Source organism: Nycticebus coucang, chromosome 10, assembly GCF_027406575.1.
Source record: "Nycticebus coucang isolate mNycCou1 chromosome 10, mNycCou1.pri, whole genome shotgun sequence".
Taxonomy (NCBI): Eukaryota; Metazoa; Chordata; class Mammalia; order Primates; family Lorisidae; genus Nycticebus; species Nycticebus coucang.
This window is the reverse complement of record NC_069789.1, coordinates 101,060,826-101,088,823: the sequence shown is the minus strand read 5'-3', so window position 1 is coordinate 101,088,823 and position 27,998 is coordinate 101,060,826. Positions and strand designations below refer to the sequence as shown.

Genomic DNA, 27,998 nt, shown 5'->3' with positions numbered 1-27,998 from the left:
GGACATCCAGGCTTAGAAGCGATGCTCATGAGAGAGACCCTCCCATTCCCCAAACCTGAGCGCCACACCGCCTCTGTGGCACCCGTCCCCAGCTGTTTTGCTTCACCTTCAGTACCCGCGGCAAGAAGTCAAGCTGTTCCTTAGAAAAGTAGAATAAATTTAATCTGTCACTATGAAATGTCTAGCTTAGCAGCAATTATGGCCCCCCAGACACTGGGCAGAATCTGTCCCCCGAAGGCACCGAGGGCCACGAGGTTCCCCCTCAGTTCACGGAGGTGGCGGGCAGGAGGTTAGCTTTGCGCTCGGCTTCAATGCAGTACTTCTCAGGAAGGCCGGTGGCTCTGCGGGGAACACAGCGCAGGTGTCAGAGGACGTGCCCGCCCGGCGGGGAGGCGGCCGGAAGCGCTCCCTCCGGCTGGGGTTTACGCAGCTGCTCCCACCTTCCACCCCAAACGCGGTGGTGCCAAGGCGCCGGCAGCCCTGCCAGGGAGTTCCCAGAGAGCCAGGGAGACCCCGCCCCACCGCTTCCTGCTGAAGCGTCCCGCTGAGGGACGACTCCGAGTAGAGAGCAGGGCCCCTCGGCCCGGAACCCCACACTTTCCCGCCTGCCCCTTTGGCTTTTTGCAAAGCGGCGAGAAGCCGGTGGAGTAGGGGACTCTAGCGCACCTCAGTTCTTCAAGCTTTTTCTTCTTGATGTCATCGATGCGCTCACGCCGCTTCTGGGCCTCCTCTTTGAGGCGCTGGCCCTCCTCGAAGGTGGAGATGCGGCTCCGCACCTGCTTCTGCTGGTTCTCGCGCACCTGGCGCCGGAGCTCATTGGCGTGCTGCAAGCGCCCTGCAGCCCTCTTCTCCTCCTCCAGCCGCTCCTTCTCAATCTGCTCTCTCTGAGCCCTGGGGGGTCGGGGGGACACACGGGGCGCAAGGGGCTAGGCTGAGCCCACCCAGCCGAGAGAGGAAAGATGCTGGGAGCCTCTAGGGTGGGCTCCTGTGGAGAACCCCGGTCAGAGACCACAGCCCTCGGCACTCCAGCCCCAAAGACTGCCGCCCTGCACGCTCCCTCCTCCCACCCAGCCGGGTCCCGCTTCAGGTACATGCGACCATATGTCATGGGCATGCTCAGAAGGGCCCCAGGCTTGGTTTTTAATTCTTTGCTGTCACTGTTTTGAAATTCATAATGTTTTTGAATAAGGGCCTCCACGTCCTCATTTTTCACTGGGCCCTGCAAATCACATAGCTAGCCCTACACCCAGGGTTCCACCTGCGGGAGCTATTGTTCTTACTCTTACATCACAACAATGCCTAACTCCTCTCCAGCTTGTTCTAAAATATCTCCTTTCCTTCCTTCCTTCCTTTCCTCACTGACAATAATGATGATGAAACCAACAAAGGGATGCTTGGAAAGTTAACAGGCGTGGCCAAGTCTGGAATGCTAGCACTAGCTTGCTAGCTCTCTGCTTGCTGAAGGAGGAAAGAGTTCAGCCTGAGATCACTCTGGTCCTCTTATTGATCCACCTTTGCAAATTCCTCTTAGAAACCTCTTCCACAAAAATGCTTCACGGCCCCGACATCAAGGAGAAAATTGCTAATGTCATCCTGAGAGGCTTAGAAAAAACTCCAATGAAATGCATTCACATCTCAGGGGAAATGCGCTTATAGACCATCTTGAGCTAACATCTAATTTCTTTCTCAGCATGATCAAAAACAAAAACAAAATGGAAAATCTTCTTAGGCAGGAATCATTCATCTGCTCTCCTACCCTAGGGTCAATCATACCCCAAAAAAGGTACAAAATCACTGTTTCTCTTCCTCATTTCCCTCTAGCCTTCTGCCAAGATCCACCACACACAGGGTATCCTCTCACCTCCCAGTGATTCTTTCTATTGTGCCAACATCTCCTCAAATTCTGCACCTGCTCCAGAGCCTTCCCAGGTTACCAGATGAGAACTGCTGGCTTCCTTTTCCCTCTGCATGCAGGCAGCAAATCCCCCCTGCCCAGATATGATTATGAGGGCAGAAAGACTCCCGTCTTTGCTTCGCCATTACTGTCCTACATGTAGGATGGTTTTCTATGGTTTGCTGCATTTTTCTGAGCTTACGGGTAAGTGTGGAAAAGGGGGACCTACGTGTGTCACTAGAGAGGGCCTGGGGTAGTAGCCAGTTGAAAATCCAAATGGGGAGGAACCTGGATGTTCCACAAGGTTAGGGCGGTGATCCCAGAGGCTGGCTATGCATTAGAATCACCTGGGAACTTTCAAGCAATACTGATGCCTAGGCCACATCCCAAGTCACTTAAATCACAATTGTGGAGCTGGAGCCTGGGCATCAGTGTTTTCTGAAAGTTCCCAAGCATTTCTAAGAACCACTGGGTAGGATAGGTCAAATCTCTGTGCCTAGTCAATAGGCATCCCTCCAACCAGAAACAGGAAGTCCACGTATAAGCCATGCAGGAGGCCATGCTGTTGAGGTAGGAAAGGTTGGGTTGTTGTCTGTGGCAGAGGTGTTTCTAGCATGAAGACATTTACCTTACTATGGTGGTCATGTAGCCCTAAAGACACTAGATCTAGATGCTGACCTAGAACAAAAGGTGAAGTTGAACTTCTCCAAAGGGGTTGGTCTAGCTTTAATACCTGGCCAGTCTGTCTGCTTCAGACAAACAGAGCAAAGGAGAGACAAGTGAGTCAGTAGCAAAGTTAGGACTTTAATTTCATTCCATTCATACCTATTAGTGCCTGTTCAAGGCAACAGATGTCCAAGGGCATAGAGGCCAGAGAGGAACAGGAAGACATCTGGAAGGCAGTCTGGAGCCCAAGGGCAGAATTTTGGGGGGAATTTTTTTGTTTTGTTTTTGAGACAGAGTCTCACTAAGTTGCCCTGGGTAGAGTGCCATGGCATCATAGCTCACAGGAACCTCAAACTCTTGGACTCAAACAATCCTCTTGTGTCAGCCTCGCAAGTAGCTGGGACTACAGACTAGTTTTTCTATTTGTAGAGACAAGATCTTGCTTTTGCTCAGGCTGGTCTCTAACTACTAAGCTCAAGTGATCCATCCACCTCAGCCTCCCAGAGTTCTAGAATTATAGGCATGAGCCACAGCACCAGACCCACTGGGGGAATTTAGAAAGCCGCCTTCTCTGCCAGGTGTCTAGAGACCATGATACCACCTTGAGTGCAGGGAAAACTATAGAGCAAGTGGGGACAGACTGGGGCCCACAGACAAATAAAAGGCAAAAACTCTGGCTCCAGCAAGGATGAAAGTTTCCGCAGATCTGCTCTGTCTCTGACTGGAGGCTGGGTAGGCTGATCTGGCATGCAGGTAATGGAGCCATTATCAAGAAGAAAGACTACAGCAAGTAACCAAGAAAGTTGGGCTGCGCTGTTCAAGCTCCATCTGAGCATAATTCTCTAATTATACATCACCACCACCAATTCAAAGGTGCAGGACTTTCTGGAGGCACCACCACAACAAATTCAATTTGTTTGGTTTGTTTCCTTTTGAAAAGTTCTGATCTTACATAGAAACTAAACCAGGGCAGAAAGGGACTCATTCCCAGTTAGGACCAGAGAACGCCTGGTCTGTGGTACCAGCTCTGACCAGGAGAAGACAGAGCAGAGGGGAAACCGAGGGCAGCTGCACTGAGGGAGGGGACAGAACGGGGGGAGACGTGAATGCTTAGCTCACACCTATGTTAGAATTATCATTCAACCAAAAGAGAAAATGGTAAAAGGGTAAAGAGATGCCAAGAAATAAAGATGGATTAAAAAGGTGAGGTCCTATAGTCAGGCTTTTAATTTTTCTAGTCTCACTCATGTAGTTTAACTCTTCAAGGCATATAAACTTACGTGCCTTGAAGTATAAAAGTACATATAAAAGTATACAGAAAGATCCTACTATTCTCTCATGCTATACCCATGTGTCAGTGTTTAACAGACCAATGTAATAGCAACAGATATTTATACCTTTATCTGTTCTTCATAATTTAACAAACCATTTAACACCTTTGTTTTTAAACGCTCTTGCTATTTAATTATCTTAAGAAAAAATTGAGGAAAAAGGGCGGCGCCTGTGGCTCAAGGAGTAGGGCGCCGGTCCCATATGCCGGAGGTGGCGGGTTCAAACCCAGCCCTGGCCTAAAAAAAAAAAAAAAATTGAGGAAAAAATAAATAAAATTTTCACTTCTTCCAGAAAAAAAAAAAAAAGGTGAGGTCCATCCAAACATGAATCTCTAACATCCTTCCTCTGGGATGGGCAAGAGTAGTGTCTTATTAATTGCTGATGTCTTCTATGGATGGCATCTAGCACAGAACTGAACTTATGTGCATTATACGTATTTGTCAAATGAGTGGCAAAGAACTCCTTAAAGTCCTGCTCCAATGACTCACAGCCCATAGTGTCTGAAGTTCTTCTAACTTTGCAAAATCTCTCATGCTGCAGTTTCATCCCTAGTTCACAAGGGGACAAGGATGAGGATTGAGGGGTAGAAGGAACCAGATTTATAACTTTATTTATACCTTTACTGCTCTAAGGTTAATAATCCCAATACCTCCAATTCCTTAAACACTTCCTTATGCTTTTCCAATTCTCTCATCATAAAATTCGTGACTCAAGTCGCTTTGAAATATTCCAATCAACCGTCTAGTTAGAATGATCCTACTAACCCAGTCAAGATGGGTTAGCATCTCTCCATTAATATTCCAGAAAGCTTCCCTCTACCCAATATGGACCACCTCTGCTACAGTGCAAGACAACGACACCAAGGTTCCCAGGCCTGACCTACCGAAGAATCCTCTCGAACTCATCCCGGTCCCGTTGCACCTGAACGGCCAGGGTGTGCTCCTTGAAAGCCACCTGTTCCAGCCGACTTTTCCTCAGTTTGGCCTCTGTTTCCATCTTCTTCTGTGCATTTTCCTTTTCCTTTCTGCGCCACTCTCTGTCTGCAAACTCCTGGTTGCGCTTTGCCCGCAAGGCATCCTGGGAAAGCAGGGTAGACCGGAGAGAGAACAAGATAACCTCACGTGCAGAACAGGTGCCTTTAGGAAAACACCTCCTTATAGACACTGAAGTTCTCTGGCAGTCAGTTATTCTGGGGAAGAATAAATGGAATCCTTTCATAGAACTTCTGGGTCAGATGATACCCTGAGGGGTCATCTTGTCCTTCCAGCCCATTCATCCCAATTCTTTCCCTGGGCCTCAAATACCTCCAAGCAGTCCTGCAATTGCTTCAAATTTTTAAAATAGCTAATGATGGAGATGCCACCATTTCCTTTGGTGACACATTTCTTTGGTTAGTTAAGGTTGAAAGTTCTTCTTTATGTAGCACTCCAAAACTTTCTCTTGAGTTCTAAGCACACAATGTTCAACAATAACTGCGGCCACAGGCATTAGGATCAGGCCACCTCTCCCTTCTCAGACTACTAAAATCTGGATAAATTACCTCTTCTGTATGTATCTCTCCCCTTGGGACCATTCTACAGGCTATCAAGGGGACAATCAAGGCAATGGGAGAGGCAGAGGGAACCGCAAACTAGGTAGGTACCTGTTCCGCCTGGTAATCCTGGGCTTTCTCCTGCAACGCCCTCAGACGAGCGATCTCCTTCTCTTTCTCCCTCCGGATTCTCTCCTGCTCAGCCTCATACTCGGCTTCTCGAGCCTACCAGAAGAAAAGGCTTTGTAGAAGAGTTTCCATTGCTCTAGCCTTGCAGGGAGAAACAAAACCCCTGCAACAGACTTTGCAATATTTCCTCTACCACTCCTCACTCCTTTTAAAAGAGGGCAAAATGAATTTTCAAAGGCATGACAATAAAAACAATTAGCACTTATAAAATGATTCATTGTTAACAAAATGCCTTCCTGTTATTATCCCAAAGAGACCTCACCACATCTCATGAAACAGATAATTAAATGAGGAAACTGATGTTCACAGAGGCCAAGGGTCCTACCCAAAATCACCCAGCCAGTAAACTACCTGAGAGGATTTGAACACAGGTATCTTGAGCCCACCATCCACGCTCCTTCCACTACCTCACAGACAAGTTGTAAACTGCGAGGCCACTGGGCCAGTAATAACCGGGCTCCCTGTGGGTCTTGTAGAGCACAGCGAGTAGAGGTTATTTCATTGGTCCCTGGGCAAATGGCCAACCCCATTTTGGGGAGTTCCATGGAGACTACAAGATGCCTAAAGAGTGAACCATCAAAATTGGCACCATTTCCCCTTGTTTGAAAAACAAGCATATCCCTTGGGAACAAATCCAGCTTCCCAACTGCCATTCTTGGGCAATCAAGAAGCTAATAGTGCAGGTCAAGTGGGAATGTGATCTTCTGATAAACAACCTTCCTTGGGTCTCATTCCACCTGCTCTGACATCCATGAAGCCCAGTGAGTTGCCTGCTTGTGTTCTGGGCACAGCTGGGTGTCAAGCTGCTTCCTCTGTCCACCTGGCCCAAGATGGCACAGGAGGAAACTTTGGATGCTTCTATACCAAATCTCTGCCTTTAGCTCTGAAGGGGCAGTCCTGGCTGCAAGAACAGATACCACCATGAGATCAGGGAAGGGATGTGAGATACCTACATAGTCCCAATGGACTTGGATACATCCAAGAGCCTGATCCCTTAGCCAGTGACCAGCCTCTCCCAGCTCCATCCTGACAATGTCCTGGCATGAAGACAAGACATATTCCTCTAACTGCTTAGAAATCTGTGGTGAGTCCTCATCATTCCACCCTTCCAGCTCTGCTCAAGATTTGGGGTATCCCAGCAACTGCTCTTAGCTCTCCATCCCTTCACTACCCTCATCTCTTACCATGACTACCACACTGTCTAGGGCAGCCAACAAGTCTGTTCCCAACCCCTGTGGATAATTAGCTCATTACCACCATCTTCACTCTTTGGGGAAAATAGTATTCGAGTTACAATGAGGTACATGGCATTATTCTAGGTGCTTTCAGCCTAGTCAGAGAGTGGACACACATTGAAGTATTTCCCGTGTTTTGAATCAATCAATGACTACTTCACAGGACTGTTGTGACAATTAAGTAACACATATAAAACACTTAGCACAGAGCCTGTCCACAGACTGCTCCATAAACGACAATTGTATAATCATTATTATGAAGGAACCATCTCTGTTCTCATTTTATTACCTGTATATCTCCAACATCCAATAAGAATACCAAAGCCAATAAATAAGCTTTGCTAAGCTTCACTTTCTGGTTTGTATTAGGAATAAATAGGTAAAATAGGGCGGGGCCTGTGGCTCAGTGAGTAGGGCGCCGGCCCCATATACTGAGGGTGGCGGGTTCAAACCCAGCCCCAGCCAAACTGTAACAACAACAACAAACTAGTTGGGTGTTGTGGCAGGTGCCTGTAGCCCCAGCTACTGGGGAGGCTGAGATAAGAGAATCGCCTAAGCCCAAGAGCTGGAGGTTGCTGTGAGCTGTGACGTCACAGCACTCTACCGAGGGTGATAAAGTGAGACTCTGTCTCCAACAAAAAAAAAAAAAAAAAAATAGGTAAAATAAATAAAGGTGCCTTTTCAAATTACACACACATTGCTCTTCCTTAAGAAGTAGGGTGTGCCCAGCTACTTGGGAGGCTGAGGCAAGAGAATCGCTTAAGCCCAGGAGTTGGAGGTTACTGTGAGCTGTGTGATGCCATGGCACTCTACCAAGGGCGATAAAGTGAGACTCTGTCTCTACAAAAAAAAAAAAAAGAAGTAGGGTGTGGTTTCTGTCATCATGGAACTTCAAAGCCAGCAGATAGAAGACCAACACATGAAGAATTTAATAACTTACCCGCCACCTGGCATACTTCTTCCTCTTTTTACATAAATTCATGTTCACACTGTCTATTCCAAAAGATGCTCAAAATCTTTCTTTTACTCTCTAGTCCTCACAGGTCCCTGGTCATTTTGTTACTTAATTTTGGCTCGGATTGTGTCCACGAGTCCATGAGCTGTACCCTTCTGTGACTGTTGACAGGGATTGCTCTCTGCCCTGCCGTGCATTTGTTCCTGTACGTTCTGCAGTGGGACTGGGGGGAGATTCTATTTTCCGAGTCTAGCACACTCTACTGGATGCCCAAGATAGGAATTTTTGCAAGAAATGTATGGGACAAGATTACTGGGAGTATAATTATCCAAGTCAGGAGGAATCCACAAAAACCTCCCTTGCACTAATAACTTTAATTTTCTTCCCTGCATGCACGTGACCCGCATCTCAACTTTTAGTCCAAGGTGTTAATGAGGATAACACACAAACTTGGGCATCTTTTCCAGTCTGCTTTTTGTTAGCAAACAAGTGAACTGGCCAGGCAGAAGAGCAAAAGAAGCCAGCCCTTAGGCTGAGGACATGAAGACGTCCCTCTCCCTGCAACAAGCATCCCATTCGTGGCCAGAGGTCCCGGGCATCCGAAACCAGGTCCTACCATCTTCTTCTTGGTGAACTCCATCACCATCTGGTCCGCCAGCTTCTCCTGGGCCAGCAGCTCTGCTCTCTGCCTCTGGTTTTCATCATTGATGCGCTTAATCTCAGCTTGCATCTTCAGTTTTTGCTGGTGCCTTTGTTCCAGGTCCTGCCAGCAAAAGAAAGACAGCCTCAGAGTAGAATGGGGTGAGACAAATGCTACTGGCACCTCGGGAGGCAGGGAGACAAATCACGGCCCACAGCGCAGCTGCCATTCCTGTCCTTTGTGAAAGGTGTTCTTTTAAAGGGCCTCAAGCCCTCTTCCATGAAATGGCCTCTTTCCAGCCTTCTTCCGACTTGACTCTGGGGCAGCCCCTGATGCTGGCGACCTCTGTACACCTTCAGGAGATGGAGCCCTGAGGGGTCTGCACACTGTCTCCCACATGCTGGGCTAGGTGCTACCACTGTGGCTCAGCTCCTGCCACCTCCCTCGGCCTTCAATTCCCTCCTCCCATTTAAACCAAATTTTTCCACCTAATTAGGTACTTTACCTTTGAGGGCACTCTGCATAGACTACTTCTAATGCCCAAGTATGTCCCCAAACCCTGAAAGGTAGGCCTGTTATCTCTCTTGTGCAGATAAAGAAACTGAGGCCCCTAGTTGAAAGAATATGCTCACAACCACTCAGCTAATAAACTCCAGAGCCAGAATTTTGAAACCTGTTCTGTCTAAGTTAAAGGGTCAACCTTTTCTAAAACTCTTACTTGATTGTCCCAACTTTCCGTTCTTTCTCCATTTCTGAATTCCCTCTGCACTTAAGGTGTTGCCACAACTCTTTAGAGGTGATCAGACACCACCTTGCGGGTCCCCAATCATTTCGCGTGTGTTCACTCAGTACTAGCTAGAGGACGGGGACCTTGTCCTCTCCTCCCCAATGGCATGGAACCCATGCAAGGAAAATAGGAAATGTTCAATAATCTATTGCCAAAAGTAGGGAAGGGAAGAAGGGGGGACCAAAGCGAGTGGTATATGAGAAAGAGAAAGTAAAACGGTCTTAGTCACAGAAGTGTGTGTGTCTCTGTGGGTGATGGAGATCAGAGTACCGCTGTGACCCTGGGCCATGAGATCCTTTCTAAGGAAGGAGGCCCTACCTCTCCCAGGCCCTGGCCTTCAGAAGTTCACAACTGTGACCCAAGCACATCCTCAGGTCACAAGGCAGAGGGGCACTGGAATCTTGTGCGTCTGGACCCCAGTCACCCCTTGCCAATCCTAGACTCCTTGCTCACTGATCATCTCAACCCACGTCCCACACTGTTTCACTTCAAAAGTTAAATACCTCCCCGACCTTCCAGCTCATTCCTCCCTGGTCATCCAGCCACGGCGACTCTGCCTGTGCATCTCCCTCTTGGGCTGGCTCTCCACGGCCAGCTCACTGCCCAGCTCAGGGCTCCTTCCTCCGGGAAGCCTCCAAGCAGAGCAGCACAGCAGCCGCCGCCCACCTGGTCCATGCTCTGCTGAGTCTCGGGCAGTGTTCTGCCGCTCCTGCTGCGCTGACTCCTCCGCTCGGCCCACCTTCCTGTCTGCCCCTGCAGCCCCCACACTCCTTTCTCCCTTTCCTTTGTAACTTCTTCCCACTGGTTTTAGGCCTGCCACAGGTTCCCGAGGCATCATTCGATCCCACTGTCCCTTAAAGCTAAAGAAGCCTTTGACCTCTGGTCCATGATACATGTACAAACATACACAAACACATATTTATTTCTCCCTTCCCGTGTTATGGATGATGGAGTTGTCATAAGCCAGTGCATTTGATGGTGCCGAGTGAGGGCGTCCTCGTCACTAGGTCACCTTCTCTGTGTGAGGACCTGCTCAGGGACCTGCTCAGGGAGCCTATGTGTGTGTGTGTATATACAGCTAGAAAAAAGTGAGCAACGGAGGCAAATTGTCAGCAATCCTTACATCCTGATGAAGAGTTTATGGGTATGGCATAATTCTTTCAACATCTCTGTATGTAGAAAAATTTTCAAAATAAAAAATTGAGAGCAAAAAATAAACAACTCCAATTGCCTGCCACGTTCCTCACAGTGCTATGAGCTTTTGTACATTGTGAAAAACCAGATAAGGCAAATAGAAAAGGACTTCTAAGTCTAGTTTGGGCAGGTATGTCACCATTTTCTTTTGCAATAACTAGGCCTACTAATTGTGTTTAGGCTAGCAGGAGGAAAAGGTTTGGCTTCACAACACAATTAATGACAATGGAATGCTATGTACTTCGAGTGAAGTAACAGCAGAAAGCCTGGAACTAAGATACTGCTACTGGTGGCGGCAAGGTGCGTAATACCCCTGGGTAATTGGGAAGACTATAAAACATCCCTGTGTTTACTTGTGCAAAGCACGCTGTCACACATTTCCTGTGGGTGCCCTTTCACATCGGTATGGCAATCTTGGCCCCCAAGTCCCTGGGAGGCGGAGATAATACCTACCCAACTGCTCATCCCCCTGCAGGACACTGCAGTGTTTAACATGGCAATAAAAAGTTGCTAGCAATGATACTGTGAAAGGAGCGTGCAGGATTTAACGTGGGATAAAACGTTGCTAGCGATGATACTATAAAAGGAGTATGTGCCTGACAGAAGGAACAGTCAAAGCCCTGGGACCCTCAAACTTTGGAGGGCTCTGCTGCCGCAGCTGGGGACACTCGGCATTGCCTGTCTGGCCTGTTACCCTCAGATCCTCCTCCTGCAGCTGCTCCATGTACTCCAGCATCTGCTCCTTCTCCTGCTCCCGCTGCTCAGCCAGCAGTGACCGCTCCTCCTGGTTCTTTTCCATCTGTTGCACAATGTGCCGTCTTCCTCTGGGGGGTGGGGGATAGGGCCACAGGGTCTGAAAACTTAAGGGTCCGTGTCTCCCTGCTCCAGCCTCCACCCTAGTAACTCCCAAGATGGAAGAATCACAATAACAATTTGACAAGTCTCCTTAAATATCAAAGTGCTTCATGGGCCCAGAGCAAAGTCCTTCCCCAGCATGCCCTGAAGGGTCGTCCCTCTTTCTTCTGAGATCCTGGTCCTGAGGCTCACCTCTCCTGACATTTCCTTTCTTCATGTGTCTGCCCAGGAGTTCACCCCACCCCATAATATATCTTCTCCCTCCCAGTGGGTAGAGTTGCTGAGATCTTGCCACCTCCCACATCTTCCAGAGCAATCATAGGAAGCTGGCTTCCCATGTTGGCTTCACAGAATTTCTCAGAATTTTGTTTTAAAATACCCAGGACTTTCAATCCCCTGGTGCTTCTACTCTTATACTAAGTTCAGCTTGTCTTTCCACACCACCTCCCATGCCTGGGCCGCTAACCACCTTCCTTGTACTCTATCCCACTTTCAGAAACTATCAGCCACTGGTAAGCAGGGCTGAGTCTGAGGAAGCCTCTCTGCCCAGCAATGTCCTAGCTCAATACAAAGGGCTCTACAGCAGCACTGCCAATGACTCCCTACGTGTCACTAAGAAACTGATACACTTGGGCCCATCCAGCCCCCATGAAAAATGAGCAAAGGCTGGAAGAAGAGGAGACACAAATCTGCATAAGAAATCAAGGGGGAGGGCGGCGCCTGTGGCTCAAAGGGGAAGGGCACCAATCCCATATGCCAGAGGTGGCGGGTTCAAACCCAGCCCCAGCCAAAAACCACACACAAAAAGAAAGAAAGAAAGAAAGAAAGAAAGAAGGAAGAAAGAAAGAAAGAAAGAAAGAAAGAAAGAAAGAAAGAAAGAAAGAAAGAAAGAAAGAAAGAAAGAAAGAAAGAAAGAAAGAAAGAAAGAAAGAAAGAAAGAAAGAAAGAAAGAGGGACCAGATGCAGTAGCTCACTCCTATAATCCTTGCACTCTGGGAGGCTGAAGCAGATGGAATGCCTGAGCCCAGGAGTTCGAGACCTGCCTGAGCAAGAGTTAGACCCTGTCTCTACTAAAAATAGAAAAATTAGCTAGGCATGGGGGTGTGTACCAGCTACTCGGGAGGCTGAGACAGGAGGATTGCTTGAACCCTGGAGCTAGAGGTTGATGTGAGCTATGATGACACCACTGCACTCTACGCAGCATGAAACAGTGAGACTCTGTCTCAAAACAAATAAATAAACACAAAAGCACCAAGAGAAGGAGTGTGAGATTCACATACCGACAGAACACTTGAATGGCTGCGTGACTCCAGATGAAATAAACAAAGAGTAATGAGTGAAAGACTTGCATGGAAACAGGTTTGGAGTTGCCTCATTAGAGGCAGAGATTTCTTCCTTCACTGGAGCTGTTTATGCAGAAGATAGACAGCTACGTAGCCACTAAACAAGCTTTACTGAGAGCCTCCTATAGTCTACCAAAAGTAGTCTACTAGAAGTCTTGACTTGTTCAGCAGAACAGAATACAGTTGGGAAGGTAAAGGTGCGATTCAGTGTGATATAAGGACTATTTCCAGAGGTCATTCATGGATTATACGGCTGGTGCTATAAGTCAAGGCCACTGTGATCCTTTGAGTCACCTGCTCTGAGACTTGTGCTTTTCTGCAAAATGAAAGGGAGACTAAATACATTCATTCTAACATGACCAAGGCAGCTACTCAGGCCCAAAGCTCTGCTCGGCCCAGGAGCTACAGAAATAATGAGGGCTCTGTGCTCAACGAGCACACTGTCTAGCCAGGGTCAAAGAGTGACATGGCACAGAGGAGGGAGCCCCTAGCCTGCCTGACATCCGAGGGCAGTTTCTCAGAGGAGGTGACAGCAAAGCTACTACCAAGGAAGGAAGAGCATTTGTCAGAGGCAAAAGGAAAGAGAAAGGTATTCAAAAAAGAGGGAACAACAAAAGCCATGAGCTCTTCACAGGTCTGGCATGTTGGGGGGATGAGAAAAAGTGGGGAGAGCATAGCAGGAAGTGGTAAGAAATGAGACTGCATTGGGGCCAGATTGTGAAGCACCTATTAGGATCTTAGAAATAAGCTTTTAAAAGTTCTGTGATTCAATGTATCATCAGATGAAGGTTTTGAGATAATAATAGACAGTGATAAAAACCATCTCTAATCTCTTCCCTGTTTGGTAGGCAACACAGCCCTAAAGATAAATAGAAGTGGCTAAAAAGAAGGAGGTGCCAGGACCACATCTTTACCGTATTCTTTCCTCCCTCCTCCTCTTGTCCAGGTCTTCCTGCCTTTGAATGGATTTCTGCCGCTCCACCTCCATCATCTGATCCAACCGCTTCTCCTCTGCATCCATCTCTTTTTGGATCTGCTGCTTCTCCAGGATCTGGGCATCCCGGATGGCATGGCACTTGGCATTGAGGATGACCTGGAAAGTGGAGATAAAACTGTGGCACTAAGCCTGGGGGTGTGAAGGTTTAAGGGGGGAGAATGGAGGCAGAATACTGTACTGTTGAGTGTGCTGGAGGTGCCCGTGGCTGCTCAGAAGACAAGAGAAATAAGACCGATCTTATATTAGCCCTTCCCCTCAATGTAGTTCAGCTCAAACACTTACTGGGCTCCTACCAGGTGCCAGGATCTGTGCAAGGAGAAGCCTGGAATAGCATCTTTCAGGGTATTGCATCTTGGCATCTGGGGGGTAATGGTTCACTCTTTGGAAATATGATGAAAGCTATGGGCCCTCTCTGCCCTAAAATTCAATGACATAAAATTACACAAAATTTCCTTAAAATTTCAGAGGTCCATGATCCAAATCGGAAACCCATGATCTCCAAGTTCAGACCACTTATTCTACTCCTCAGAGGAGTGAAGATACTCATACAGAGGACAAGCCACAAAATGGTTTAAGCTGTATAAGCCCGATAGAACACAAAATGGGATGAAAAACCATGGACCCATCAACAAGAACCGAAAAGTAAAAGCTTTGGAAAATTAAGGAGGTATAAGTAGAGAAATCTACCTGAGAGATAAAAATTGGAGATGAAGGGATTGGAGAGTCAGTATTTTTCACATGTTCAGTAAGTAAACTTCATGCAAATAAGTTACAAAATGGAATTCAAATGAGCCTCTGATCTCTATGCTCTCAGCTAAAGGAAGCTCACTGGGCACTTCAGAAAGCACCTAATTGCCTCCACCATCACATGTGGCTAGAATTGAGCTAGCGGGATAAAAATAAAAGTAATACCGTCATATCTATTTACCAATCCACAGTTCACAAAGCCTCTTCTGTATATTAGCTTATTTAACCCTGCCAATTCTGCTGAGTAGTTTTACCATCCTCATTTTACAGATAAAGAAAGGCTCAGAGAGGGCAAGTGACTTGCTCAAACTCACACAGCAAACAAGGAGCAAAGCCAGTCCTACCACGGCAGGTGCACGTTGCCTGCCTATCCCTGCCCTCACCAGTCCCTCTCCTTGTGTAGCATGTGAACAAGAGGAGGGAGTGCCGTGAGCCCCTAGAGGAGGAGACCGGGAGACCCACCTTGTTCATGTGCTTGAGCTCCTCCTCCTGCTCCATGCGCAGCTTGCTGGCTCTCTGCAGGAGGTTCTGGGCCCGCTCCTTGGCCACCTCCTCCAGGTCGCTCAGCTTCTTGTTTTTCATCCACACCATTTCCTTCTGTTTCATGATCTTCTTGCGTGTTGTCACTGCATCCTGAGGGAGACCAGTCAGGATCAGCTCTGTGCCCTGGGTGCCAGCCTGGCTCCCGCAGGTGACCCAGTGCAATGTTGCCTCAGCCCATCATGCCCTTTGAACGAGAAGCATCACTGCCTGGCTTCATTCTCAGCCCTCCCTGTGTCCCCAGTTGCTCACACCTCCCATCCTAGGTATTTCTCTGCTGCCTTCTGCAGCATTTCGTCGTCAAGCACACATTCACATCTCGTGGTAGGGTCCCCTGACTAGAGTTCCAACTACCATGGGACACTGGCCTCCCCCAATGTGTTTCTCTTCCGCCCCCCATCCACAGAGGAGAGGGAGGTTAACTACCACAATGGCTTCCTTCTCCTTCTTGAGGGCCTGCTCCTTGGCCTCGACTTCTTCTCTGGTCGGAACGTGGGATGCCCATTTGATCCGCTCAAACTCCTCAGGACTGATGATTAGAGACTCCCCAGAGGGATCTTCTTTGGGAACGCTGACATGGGAGTGAACAGTTAGGGAGAGGAGAGGGCAAGCCCTCAGCACTATCTCCATGCTTCTCTACCCTCCTACCCCCCCACATCATGCCAACCTTGGGCATGGACTCAGCCAATGGTGGCAGAGGTGGCAACTATGCCCTGTGTCCACTAGGGAGAAGGGCTTCCAAGTGAGGGTCAGGTAGCATCAGGTTAAAATGAGACATTTTAAATCCTTTTTCTATAAGGTCCAGTTCCTCTGTTGCCTTCGCTGTGGCAGCTGACACCCTGCCCTTTGCTCCCCCCCCCCCAGTGGCTTAAGACAGCACCTGCTCCTCTGAGGCCCCCCACGCTCTGTCCACACTGCCCACATCCCGGCCAGCCATGCAGGGTCTGTTTCCTTTACAAGGCTCTTCAGGACACCAACTCTGGCTTACCCACATGAATGGCCTAGTCTCTAGCACAGTGCTTGGCACAGAGTGAGAACTCAAAATAAAGCTGTTAAACTGAACTTTAAAAACAGATTAATCCTTAGTGATGACATGAAAAGGGCAAGGGAATGCCAGACAAGGTTGAAATGGATGCTGGTGAGAAACCTAAGCGTCCTCGTCCATCCAGCCTGGAGAGAAGCTTTGAACCCTAAATATTAATTACAATCTCTGATCAACAATAGCAAGAGACATGTCTATAGACCCCTCCTTTCTAGCTGCCCAACCCATTCAACAAACCAATAGCTAATTATAATGATTACAAGCAAATGACATACATTAAAGATGGGGGAGGGAGCAGTGGGGGGTGGGAACAAAGCTGCTTCTGGGTGTGGCAATTTAACAGGTGCATGACAGTAAGACGCAGATGGTCTGAGACAGGAAGTGAAACCTCGACTAATAAAACTAATGGGGGGGTGTCCAGGAGGTGGACAGAGCGAGTGAGTGGATTGGGGCTCAGCTGAGATTTTGTGGTTCACTGAGCAGTGTGGCTCTAACAAGCCTGGTATCAGGCAACCAGGAGTGATCTGAATGTAAGGCACCAGCTTGGGCTGCCTTCAGCAGCTCTTGAAACTAACCAGCCATGTCACCTCCGACGTGTTTCCAGGACTAGACCACTCCAAGAAGGAGCTTTTCCTCGGGCCTCAGGAGTGGCAGTAGGGCTGCTGACCTTGTCTGGCCATTTGATGCCAGAGGTGGCCAGACAGTGCTCCATAAGGAGCTGCAGTCAAGAGCAGCTCGTGACATGAGCGTATGGTTCTGGGAATTCACATATTTAGTGGGCAGAGCCAAAGTGGGGAGAATGGTTACAGAGAGCAAAGCACTCACCCAGGAGCTAAATCAGCAAGCATAGTGCTGGCTCCCTGCACACCGCTGCGCTGGGCCTAACCCCACAGGAGGGGCCCGATCGTGGCAATACAGTCAGGAAGCAAGCTGAGCTAATCCCAAAGGAACCCGGGGAGTCTGGGAGGAAGCCAGGGGGCTAGTTAGGCATCTGTTTGGTTTCCCTCTGCTTTGGATTCCTAATGCAGCCAAAAGGAAATGACTCGTCTGGATCACTTCCATCGCATGCAGTGATGGGGACTTAGACGGGACTCAGACCACTGAGCACCTCTTCTCTACTAGGCTCTCAGTCAGCCAGAAGACAGGGAGGCGTAAGGAGCAGGAATCAACACCAAAAGCAATGATAGAAACAAGGAAGAAACAAGAGGGGCCAAGATGGAGAAGAAAGAAAGAACCAGGAAACAAAAAGGAGCAGATGAACAGGAAGGTGGGGATTAAATCAATAGAATGAAACCAGGCAAGTCTCCCCATCTGCCTGCAAAGATCCTCTGCAGAAGTGCAGGCTGAGCGAGGGGAGCAGGGGCTATGCCCAGGTACTCACATGAGCTCTCGGACCAGGTCCCGTGTGATGATCTGGATGGTCTCTGGCTTATGGTCCAAGCCCAGAGCATTGAGAGTTTTCCCAATGGTGTGCTTATCTCGGAGCAGCACGATCGGGCTTTTGCTCTGGCCATGGGCTAGGGGCTATCAAGTCAGAAAGGACAGCTTAGGAGCTGGTCACCCCACTTCTTGCTGATCAGTCCTAACTTCAAGTGTAGGCTTCCCCTCTTCTGGGGCTTCTGACCCATCTGGTGGCAAGGAAGGTGACTGGGGCCCAGACTACGGGACCACTCAGAATAGGGCACTGAGAAAGCACTGTGGTGCCCTCTGAGCATGGCTGGTGTGTTCTGTACTGACCAGATCTGAGAGCCAGGCCACCTGCTCTGGTGCTTCTCTCAGGGTAGGGGGACAGTGAGGGTGCCAGACACCAGTGTGTCTATAGCTAGCATACAATCATCAGGAATGAAAAGTAGATTTTTGGCCAGGCACAGTGGCTAAAGCCTGTAATCCCACCAGCACTCTAGGAGGAGGAGGCAGAAAGATCCCTTGTGATCAGGGGTTAGAGACCAACCTAAGCAAAAGTGAGACCCCATCTCTACCAAAAATAGAAAAACCAGCCAGGTGTTGTGGTAGGTGCTTGTAGTCCCAGCTACTTGGAAGGCTGAAGCAGAAGGATCACTTGCACCCAAGAGTTTGAGGTTGCTGTGAGCTATGATGCCACAGTACTCTAGCCAGGGCAACAGAGTGAGATTCTATCTCAAAAAAAAAGAAAACAGTAGATTTTTGGTCTCTGGGTTCTCCTCTCTTCATAAAGTTTCTCCTTTATGAAAGAGAAAATAATAATCTCTCTGAGACAACCCGGTGAGTTTGAAGCAATACAGTTTTTTACAGACTAATATAATCTATGATATTAGTAAGTTGAAATCCTTTTAATGATTAATTTTCTTTGAACTCCCAAAAAAGCCATATTGAGAGAGTTAGAGACAGCTAAATCACCTGGTAGAGACCTGCCCTTAAAATTTAATGTGAGGAAGTCAGTAAGTTAGAATTCAGCAAAAAATAAAACACAGATTGCCTGTGTGGCTTTCTTTTTTTTTTTTTGTTTCAAAATTTTCTGACCTTGAAGGAGTATTACATTATAAGAAAATGAAATCTCTTATTTCAGAAAATGTCTAAACATGGGAGAGAATTCATTCACTGTTAATGCCGTAACTGTGCTCCTGACGAGGCACGGCGGTGATGGCCTGGCCTGGCCTCAGACTACCACTGGGCACAGCCAGGCCCCAGTGCTGCTGCCACCTGCTGCCCATCTCTGCTCCAAGCAGGAACGGCTGTCATGCCACGGGCCACTTCTGCCCCCTACTGGCAGTTGAGAGACTTTCTAGATTCCCACCCACCCACAAGGCCAAAGTAAGCAAGCCAGAGGCAAGCATTCTTCTGGCCACCCCTTAGCTCGCCAGTATGACTGCTCCTGGAGAATGCTGCCATTTCCAAGTCTCTCTTTGCTTTGGTGAGAAAACTCCACATGGGCACAAAACAAAAAATGTCTGTAAGTGAAATTGCACCCCTTGGATTCTTTCCCTTACTAATAGGAAAACTGCTGCAGAGTGAGGGCCTTCTAGACAGAGAAAGAGGCCCGTGTTGAACCCTGAGAAAGTCCTCTTCCATTCACAATGACGGTGGTGAGGTGAGTGATAGACGTCGTCTCTCCTCTCCCCAGCCTGCCCCACTGCCAGAGGGACTGAGACCACTGGTCTCTCTCTCTTCTCTTTCTCTGTTTCCTTTCTTTTAATCTTCCACTGCCATTATCTCCATGTCCCAGTTTCTTTTTCTCCCTAACCTCTCTCTCCCTTCTCACCTCCTAAAATTCACGCTTATCAAAATTACTCACAGCAATTTTCTAGCTCTCCTTTTCTAGACAAAAGGAGTTGTCAACCTCCTAGTCTGGATGACACTTACACATAAAAACCTGCTCATTTTCCAAAGTTTAGTAATTGTTTTAGTTGGGCAGCCAGGAAAGGAGGATGGTTTGTGTTGTACTCTGATGCTGTTATTCCTGAGTGGCAGGGAAGATTCTGCTCTTCGCCTGCAAGCTCAGCTCATAGGCCTTTGAATGCTCCCATGACAGAGCTCTCACCAGACAACTATTGTCCTCTCTACAGAAGACCCTCCCTTTGGACATTAAACCAGATTTCAAATGCTGCGAAGGCATGAGGTATTTCAGGGGTGGAAGCAGCCAGGTGCCCATGTTTACATAACCCCTACCAGAAGCCAAAGCTCTGCAGGTCAGATCTCAGAGCTTGCATTTGTCTTCAGTCCGAGAGATACCGATGAGAGCCAGGCGACCCAGTGCCAACTTTGTCCTGAGCAACACTAGCCTAGACCACTGCCTCCAGGTGGCATCCACTGAGGGTTACCTTGATAACTCCAAAGAGGCTCTCATCCACCTCAGAGCTCATGGCTTTGGTCCGATAGCGAGTCTTATTCCTTGACCTGTTGGAAGTGGTAGAAGAGGCGCTCAAGATGCCAGTTGTGCTTCTCGGCTGCAGGAAGAGGCAGAAAGTTTGGCTCATCAGTACTAAGTGGCATCCAGACCCTGGGAAGTAAACACTTCTCTAGCCTATGCTTGGGTGGAAGCACCTGCATGAACCCTGAAATGTAAGGAGCAAAGAGCAACAAATGGATAGCACCCCCACAGAAGCATGAGGTAAGGGGGTGGGGGTCATTCTCTGCAAGAAGAGAACTTGGCAAAGAGGAGAATTTCTATAAAAAAAAATTGATTTCATAGAAGTGGAGAGTAGAATGGTGGTTACCAGAGGCTGGGGGGTGGCGGTGTAGGGGGGATAGGGAGAAGTCAGTCAATGGGTACAAAGCTATAGTCAGACAGGAGGAGTAAGGGCTGCTACTCTGTTGCACAGGAGGGTGACTATAGGTAACAGCAATGTATTATATATTTGAAAAGAGCCAGAAGAGAGGATTTAGAATGTGCTCACCACAAAGAAATAACTGTTTAAGTGATGATGTGCTCATTACCCTGATTTGATCATTATACAATGTATATACATATCAAAACATCACACTACACCCCACAAATATGTACAATTATTATGTGTCAATTAAAAACAAAACAAAACATTTTAAAGGGTGGGGGACATGTCTCTGGTTCTTGGAGCCAAAGAAGGCCAAGTCAGCCACACTGTATGACAGGAAGGATAAGAGAAGTGGGGACGGCAGGAGGAGAGGAGCTGCAGCTTCTCCCCGTTGTCCCTCTGGTCCCAGTTTCCCACAAGGACAGCCCCTTGTGAGGCATCTGGGCCTCCTGGGACATGCAATCTTCTCAGCCTGAGCTCCCAAGCCCTTCACAAAAGGCACTAGTATTTTACCCACTTCATGTCTCTGCAATCTCACAAGATTACAGGGGCGGGGCGGCACCTGTGGCTCAGTCGGTAAGGCGCTGGCCCCATATGCCAAGGGTGGCGGGTTCAAACCCGGTCCCTGCCAAACTGCAACCAAAAAATAGCCGGGCGTTGTGGCGTGTGCCTGTAGTTCCAGCTGCTCGGGAGGCTGAGGCAAGAGAATCGCTTAAGCCCAGGAGTTGGAGGTTGCTGTGAGCTGTGTGATGCCACAGCACTCTACAGAGGGCCATAAAGTGAGACTCTGTCTCTACAAAAAAAAAAGAAAGAAAAAAAAAAGATTACAGGGGCCAGGGGATATACAGGATGGAAAAGCCCCTCACTCATTGCCGGGCACGTGGCCAAGGCCTAGTCAACTTTGGGTTGTGGATGAATGATGAGTGATTACCAGCTTCAGTCAGGAAAACTAGGTCATAATATCCACTCTGTGGCTCTCTCTCTCCTAGGACCACTCAGTGCACATTAGTCATTTTTAACCCCCTACCATCTCCCTATTTTTGAAACTTCTCTACCTAATGAGAAGACTCCTGCAGTTGCAGGAGACTTTCCAACTGCAGAAGCTGTAAACACCAGATATTTGCCTTCCCTTGGCCAAGAGACCCAGGCTTAGCCAATGAGATCACCTGAGGTGACAATGACTAGGGAACTAGTGATGCAAGAAGCAGGACGAGGAAACCCTTTCTGACCTAGGCAGCAGTGGCAGCCAGACCCAGTACCTGGGATAACACTGATAAAGACACCAGCAGCACCCTCCATCAGAGCTGGCAGCTTTGGGGGCACAACAGTGCATCAAGGGCTCTTGCCAGACCAGTTCTAGGTTTTGATTTTGGCCTTGGTTCCAGCTACAAAGCCTCCCTTTGTTCCTATTTTCCATGTCTAGATTCCCAGCCTTGGTGTAAAGTTGGTGAGCACTCCAAAGTCCTCTGAATACATTCCCTTCTACGTGAGTTAGAGCTCTAGCTCTGTTGCTTATAACTAAGGACCCTGAGTAATAAAACCTCCATTCCCAAAGGTCAGCTCAGCCCCAACGGCAGAATCTACCTCTAGGAGGCAGTGTGTGTGAGGACCACTGGACAACTCCAGACTTACACTAAAGCTGATTCAAACCTTGCCCCCCCACACACACCTCTCTAAGCTGTGCTACACTGAGGGAAAGGGCAAGACACACAGAGTCTCCCCAAGCCTGAGAACCAGCAGCTGTCAAGGGCACAAGGTAAACAGGGAAATGGACCTTGCATTACAGTTCATTAAACACTGGACAGTGTTTTGAAAGCTCTCTCTGAGCTGCCGTTACCCATCAGAAACCCCAGCACCTGTTCCACCTGTACCAAGTTTCCACACCCAATGGGGCAGTTATTTCCCAGTTGGCTCTGTCCTGTACAAGGAGCATGGCTGTGTGTGCCGTTCCCTCCCTGACTAGCGCAGCCAGCAGAAGGCTTACAAAGGGAGCTCCTCCACATCCCCAGTCAGACCCAACATGGCAGAGCACAAAAGCTTGAATTTATTAAAAGGTAAATAAAGCAGCCCTGAGGATGCCTAATAACAGCCTCTAAAGGGTTATTACATGGTGGGTGGCGAGCAACTGCTCCCCTTTCCACCATAAATAGAATAAGAGGAAATGAATAGAGACTGTAGCAGGTGGGATTGAGGCTTAGCATTAGGAATAACCGGAGAAGGTGGAAGGTTTTGGATCATGAGTTCTGCATGTAATTAAGAAAAAAGACGCAATGCCTAGCACACAATAGGAATTCAATATGAGTTTGATGGAGAACAAATGAATGAAACTGAGCAAGATGACCTCTTGAGGACTGCAGACCAGACTGGGATGGATGCCGTTTGTGACTTTGCCTGCCTGACTCCGAGTCACTCCAGCATTCCACATTTTCCAGATCATGTATGCAGTCTGCACCGTGGATAATAACACATGTGAAAAGGCTTTGGAGCACAGATGGAAATTATTATTATTGTTTTGCATTTGTTTTCCTGTTTCTTTTGAAGGGCTCCTGCAGGTTCTCCCTTGTGCCTGGTGTTCACCAGACTGCAGGTGCCTCCATCTCTGAGACTGCATCTGCCCTTTCTTGTGCCCTGGGTACCCAGGCAGGAGGAAATCACAGCAAGAAATACTCGACTACCTGAGCCTAGAAGTCAGAACAGAGGAAGGAAAATGGATGACCACAGAAAAGCGACAGCTGGGCAGGACGGAGGGAAGCTCTGAGCCCCAGAGTCTGGCGACTGAGCAAACCTCATTTGGGAGATGCTGACTTGGAAGCTGAGAGCCTTTTCACAAGGGTCAGCATAAACTGTTTTGCCAGGAGTAACAAGGATTGGGGAAGTTCATTGTGTATAAGGACCAGAAAAAATAAAGAATCAAGCATCAACAGAAAGTTGGATCCCTCCGGGCCAAAAGCTGCAGCCGAGAGGTTCTTTTTAAGAGGTGAAGGGCTGGTTTCATCTCTTTCATGATCAAATAAATATTGCCAAGAAGCCAAGCAAGGCTTAGAGAGAAGCACACTAGGTCCTGTCTGTGGAGAGGCAGCTCCCCTGGGCTCCTGATAGCTAAGGAGGTGAGCGGGATTGAGGAAAATGATGACCGGAGACAGATGAAGATGCCAGCTGATGCCCCCTCTGTTCAGGGTCTGTGAGAGACTCTGATGCAGAAACATTAGCTTGTCAAACAAATGATGATTTGGAGGTATAGTCATTGCTACAGAATGACCTCCATAACATATTCATTAAAAAAAAAAAAAATTTTAAGAAACACATGAGTATTCCCACAAAAATGTTTGGATGGAGGATGTGCTCCTAGAATGGGTTACTGGAAGAATTTTCACAAAAATGTTCAACAGTAGTTTGGGGTAAAGCTTTACTGTCTCGTGATTTTTCTTGCATTGAATAATTCTCTGCAATGAGTAGGTAGCAATGTTCATGACCAGAAAAAATACTACAGGTGTTTTTTTGTTTGTTTGTTTTTTTGTGGTTTTTTTTTTTTTTTGGCCGGGGCTGGGTTTGAACCCGCCACCTCCAGCATATGGGACTGGCGCCCTACTCCTTGAGCCACAGGCACCACCCAACTACAGGTGTTTTTATTTGAAAATAGAGCATAACAGCAGGCCTGATGCCCTGACATTGAAGGGATGAGAGCGCAGCCCTTACAAATCCACACCATTTTATACTGTGGCATCCAGGATGTTTAGCTCAAATCTAGCAAGACAAAACTGGAATGGGCTGGAATAAGTCGGTGTGGAATTTCCCTGACGTCACTGTAACACCTGTCAACTGAACAAAAACAAAGACATGTCCTTTCCTAGATGTCCTTTCTGCCCTGAGATCTAGTTCCTCTTTTGTATGTAAAGTCACCACAGGCTGACAAATGCAGGCTTCAAACTCTTGGCTTTGGTCTACTTCCCTCTCTGCAGACTATTGGTTAATAAGAAGGTGGGGATTCCCAGGCACCAGGCGCCTGCCTTTCACTCTGAGTGGTGAGGTCAGAGTGAAAGGCAGATCAGCTCTTCCTTCAAAGGGGACCGGGCTGGCCATCTGAGGGATGCCACCTGAAGATGATGACTAGTCAGTGCTGAGGTCCATCCCATTTCTGGGGAATGTTATGAATTATTTTTGCAAGAGTCCTGGGAGTCTGCCTAATTGTGAGCCTCACCAGCACACCACTTCTTCTCATTCCCTCACTCTCCGAAGATAGTGAATACAGGTACACACACACACACACACACACACACACACACACACGCACACACACACACACCCCTGGCCTACCAGAGCTCATTAATTCAGATCTGTTCCTTCTCAGAGCTGTTCATATGCCCCTTCTTGTCCCAGAGATTTCAGAAGGACTCAGTCAGCTGGCTAAGCCCTTGCCCCAAGCGGCCCTTGGGCAGGGAATGTCCCACCTGGGTGCTGTGCGGCCCCAAGTCTAGCCCAGGTACGACTTACTCATCAACAAAGGCTTGGAAATAGAACAAATGTAGAACAGGAAAGAAAGGGAACTGACGTTTACTGTGTGCCCTCGGCCACGAGCCGCAATGCTGTGCCCTCACGTGCACGTGTGTACTATGGTGCCTGTGACAACGCTGGGGGATGTGAGACTTTGAATCAAGTAAACCACATATGCAGAAGAGGACTCCCCCCACCATGCAATGCTGCCGGGGCTCCTCGAAGTTGGAAACTGCTCTTTGCTGGAGACTTGTTTATTTAATAATGAACAAAGCTCTTCTGAAGTCCATTGAGCCCCAGAAAAAAAGTGCAGCCTCTGGGTGTGAGGTGTGTTCATAAGTAACCCCCCTCGCCACTTGCTGTGCCCCAGACATTCTAAGTTCCCATAACCCAAGGCCCCAATACCTGTCCTCTGCTCTCTCTCCTCCCCTCACACCAGGTACACTCCCTGCCCACCCCCACCCCCGCCTTGCTGGCCTTCCACACCTTCATGACTCTTCCAGTCCTCCCCAGCCCAGGAGGCTCATCCATCCATCCATCCATCCATCCATTCATGGGCAAAAGTTTACTGAATACCTACTGAGGCCCACAGCCCTGCTAACGGATGAGAAAACCGAGGGTCAGGGTCGTTAGGTGACTTACCCAAGGTCCCTCTGCTTGTTAATGGCAGAACAGGTTCTATGACCCATTACCTGGCCTCCTCTCCAGTATTTGTTTCCACATCACATCCCACAGTCCCCTGACCCCTGATGGCATGGGGAGAGAGCTGGGACACCCTATTTTCCCAGGTATCCTTCTCTGCATCACCCTACCCCTTATTCCTCTTTTGAACCCCCACCCTTCCCTTGCTGCTTCTAGGAGTGTCCTCCTCCTCCCAGGCCTTGCTGACTCCCAGGTCCAGACCCTAGTCCCCCACATTCCCCTCTCTGAACTCCCACCCCATTCAGAACACACGGGGCCCCAGCCGAGGCTTTCTCCTCCACCACGCAGGCCCTCACCATCTCGCCGCGTCTGAGAGGCCCCAGCCTCAGCCGCCTGCGCCGCCAGCACAGCCACCCCTGCCGGGATGTTGATGCGTTGCCATAGCAACCTGGAGCTTGCGTTCCCCGCTCTGGCCCCGCCCCTCCCAGCCCCGCCCGGCGCGAGCGGAGCGCTGCAGGTTTGAGACCCGGAGCTGCTTGCTGGAACCTTCCCGCTGGCTATGGAGCGACCCGCCCGGCACGCCCTGTTCTTCACTGTAGCTTTGGCTGAAATTTTGGATCAGGATCCAAACTCTGAAGAGCCTACAGTGGCCCAGGTGCCTTCAGCGGTCCCAAGAGCTAGATCAGGGTTGTCCCCTGAGACTACTACATAGTTACTTCTGCCCCAGAGCCCCCTAGGTGCCAAACCCCACGAGTTTAGTCTGCAGGGACGCAAATAAGTTTCATAACAGGAGGGAGTCTGACGAGACCACAAAAAGAACTTCCAGCCCTGAAGATATGTGTGCAGTTCCTTAAAACATGGGCCCTGAACCTCCAGCTTAGAAACACCTGGGAGAGCTTGTTAAAAATAAAAATGCAAGCCCCGCATTCAAAGTAGACAAAAATCGATGGCATTGGCTTTGGGGAGCCTGCCTCTTAACGCTTGCTGGTTTGTAAGTACTCTTCTGGAAAGTTTAGGAGTGTTAAGATTTTTCCCATTTGGTTTGGTCTCTATACCTCCCAGCCTGCTGGGACAGAATAGAACTGACCCCTGGAGGCCGCGAGCCCCAGTCCTCAAAAAGCCTTCCCTCCCGACCAAGGACCACAGTCTCCCTCCAGTGCAAATTAGCTGAGCTCTTGGTGATGACTCCTCAAACCTATGAGCTGCTTTCACACCCCGTAACCTCTCTCCAAGCCTCCCCCAGCCCCTCTGCCTGAAACTTACTCCAACTTGGGCACTGAGATCTGTTCACAAGCCTCCTGGGTAGGAAGGGAGACAAAGGTCACCTTCTGCTACCTTTAAAAGGATTTTTTCCTGCAGGCTTCACATTCCTTCCCTAGATTTCCCAGCCCTTATTCCCTTTGGGATTCTTAAGAGGACAAGATGAGGGAGGAGAAAGGGGAGGCTCAAAGAGGAACACCATCCTGGGCAGCTGGGGCTGAGGGAAAGATATTTCCTTACCCAGCCTTGGCATCATAGTCCCTTCCCTGCAGCTCAGAAAGAAAAGACAAGTAACCACCCTGCTGTGGATAAGATGCTTCTTGTAGGTTCTCCACCCGATTCTCACAGCCACATCTCTATGAGTAGCTGGTATCCCCATAACCAAAGAGGAAACAGAGACAACTGTTCTTCTCTCAGCCCAGTCCCTCTGAAGCAAAGGTGCAAAATTAAACAGAGACTGGAAGGGAGGGATGAAAGAGTGCCAGGCCAAGTGAGGGAATCTCCACCCAGGGGTTTGTCTCAACTTTCCGCCAGCTAACAAAGCCTCTCGTTTGCATAAGTCTCCCTCAAGGCTGGTAGGGGAGCCCTGGGCAATGTGTCTACCCTACACTACACTAATAGGAGTTTCCAGACTCTTGTTAATGTTGATATTTTGATACCCTCTCATGAATCACAAATATTCATTAAGAATAATGAATCCTTTCCAGTAATTTTCAATTTACTTTGCCCAGATCGAGCAGAGGAATCTAGGGCAGGTATAGTCGTATAAAACATCTTTTTTTTTTTTTTTTTTATTGAGACAGAGTCTCACTCTCAAACTCCTGGGCTTAACCAATTCTCTTGCCTCAACCTCCCAAGTAGTTGGGACTACAGGCACCCACCACAACACCCGGTTATTTTTTGTTGTTGTTATTGTAGTTGTCATTGTTTAGCAGACCCAGTTAGGGTTCCAACCTGCCAGCCCAGCTATTTGTGGCCAGCACTCTAACCACTGAGCTACAGGCACCAAGCCTAAAATGTATTTCTTAAATAATAAGACTTAAAGGTCATGGGCAGCACTGGGGCCTGGCTGTGCCCAGTGGTAGTCTGGGTGCCAGGCCCATATACCAGAGGTGGTGGGTTCAAACTTGGCCTCAGCCAAAAACTGCAAAAAAAAAAGACTTAAAGATCAAAATTATGCCTTGATCAATGGGCTGCAGAATGGATGCATGAAAACATTAATGTCTTAGGACATCTCTACCAGAGCTTTTGGATGAACAGATGATTATCTATGAGCAGTAATACTTTAAAAGAATCTTTTTTTCTGTGTAAGGCCCAACACTGGACTTAAAATACATAAACCATGTTATAAACAGATGTGCTGACATCCAGGCTTTATTGTTCCATTTCTAAAGCACAAATAGAGGAG

At 48.4% G+C, this 27,998-nt stretch overlaps 1 protein-coding gene across 1 annotated transcript; it reads right to left on the bottom strand.

Annotated features, from left to right (window-relative positions):
• Positions 1-145: 145 nt before the first annotated feature.
• On the bottom strand, positions 146-25,726 carry CFAP45 (cilia and flagella associated protein 45). The gene is made up of 12 exons (XM_053608097.1): positions 25,687-25,726; positions 19,745-19,870; positions 17,329-17,471; positions 15,332-15,476; positions 14,828-14,998; positions 13,536-13,714; positions 11,118-11,247; positions 8,419-8,565; positions 5,535-5,648; positions 4,776-4,969; positions 667-891; positions 146-341 (listed from the first exon to the last, which is right to left on the bottom strand). Exons 1-12 carry the CDS (start codon positions 25,687-25,689, stop codon positions 263-265), a joined length of 1,656 nt encoding a protein of 551 aa, XP_053464072.1. The 5' UTR covers positions 25,690-25,726; the 3' UTR covers positions 146-262.
• Between the last annotated feature and the right edge of the window lie 2,272 nt (positions 25,727-27,998).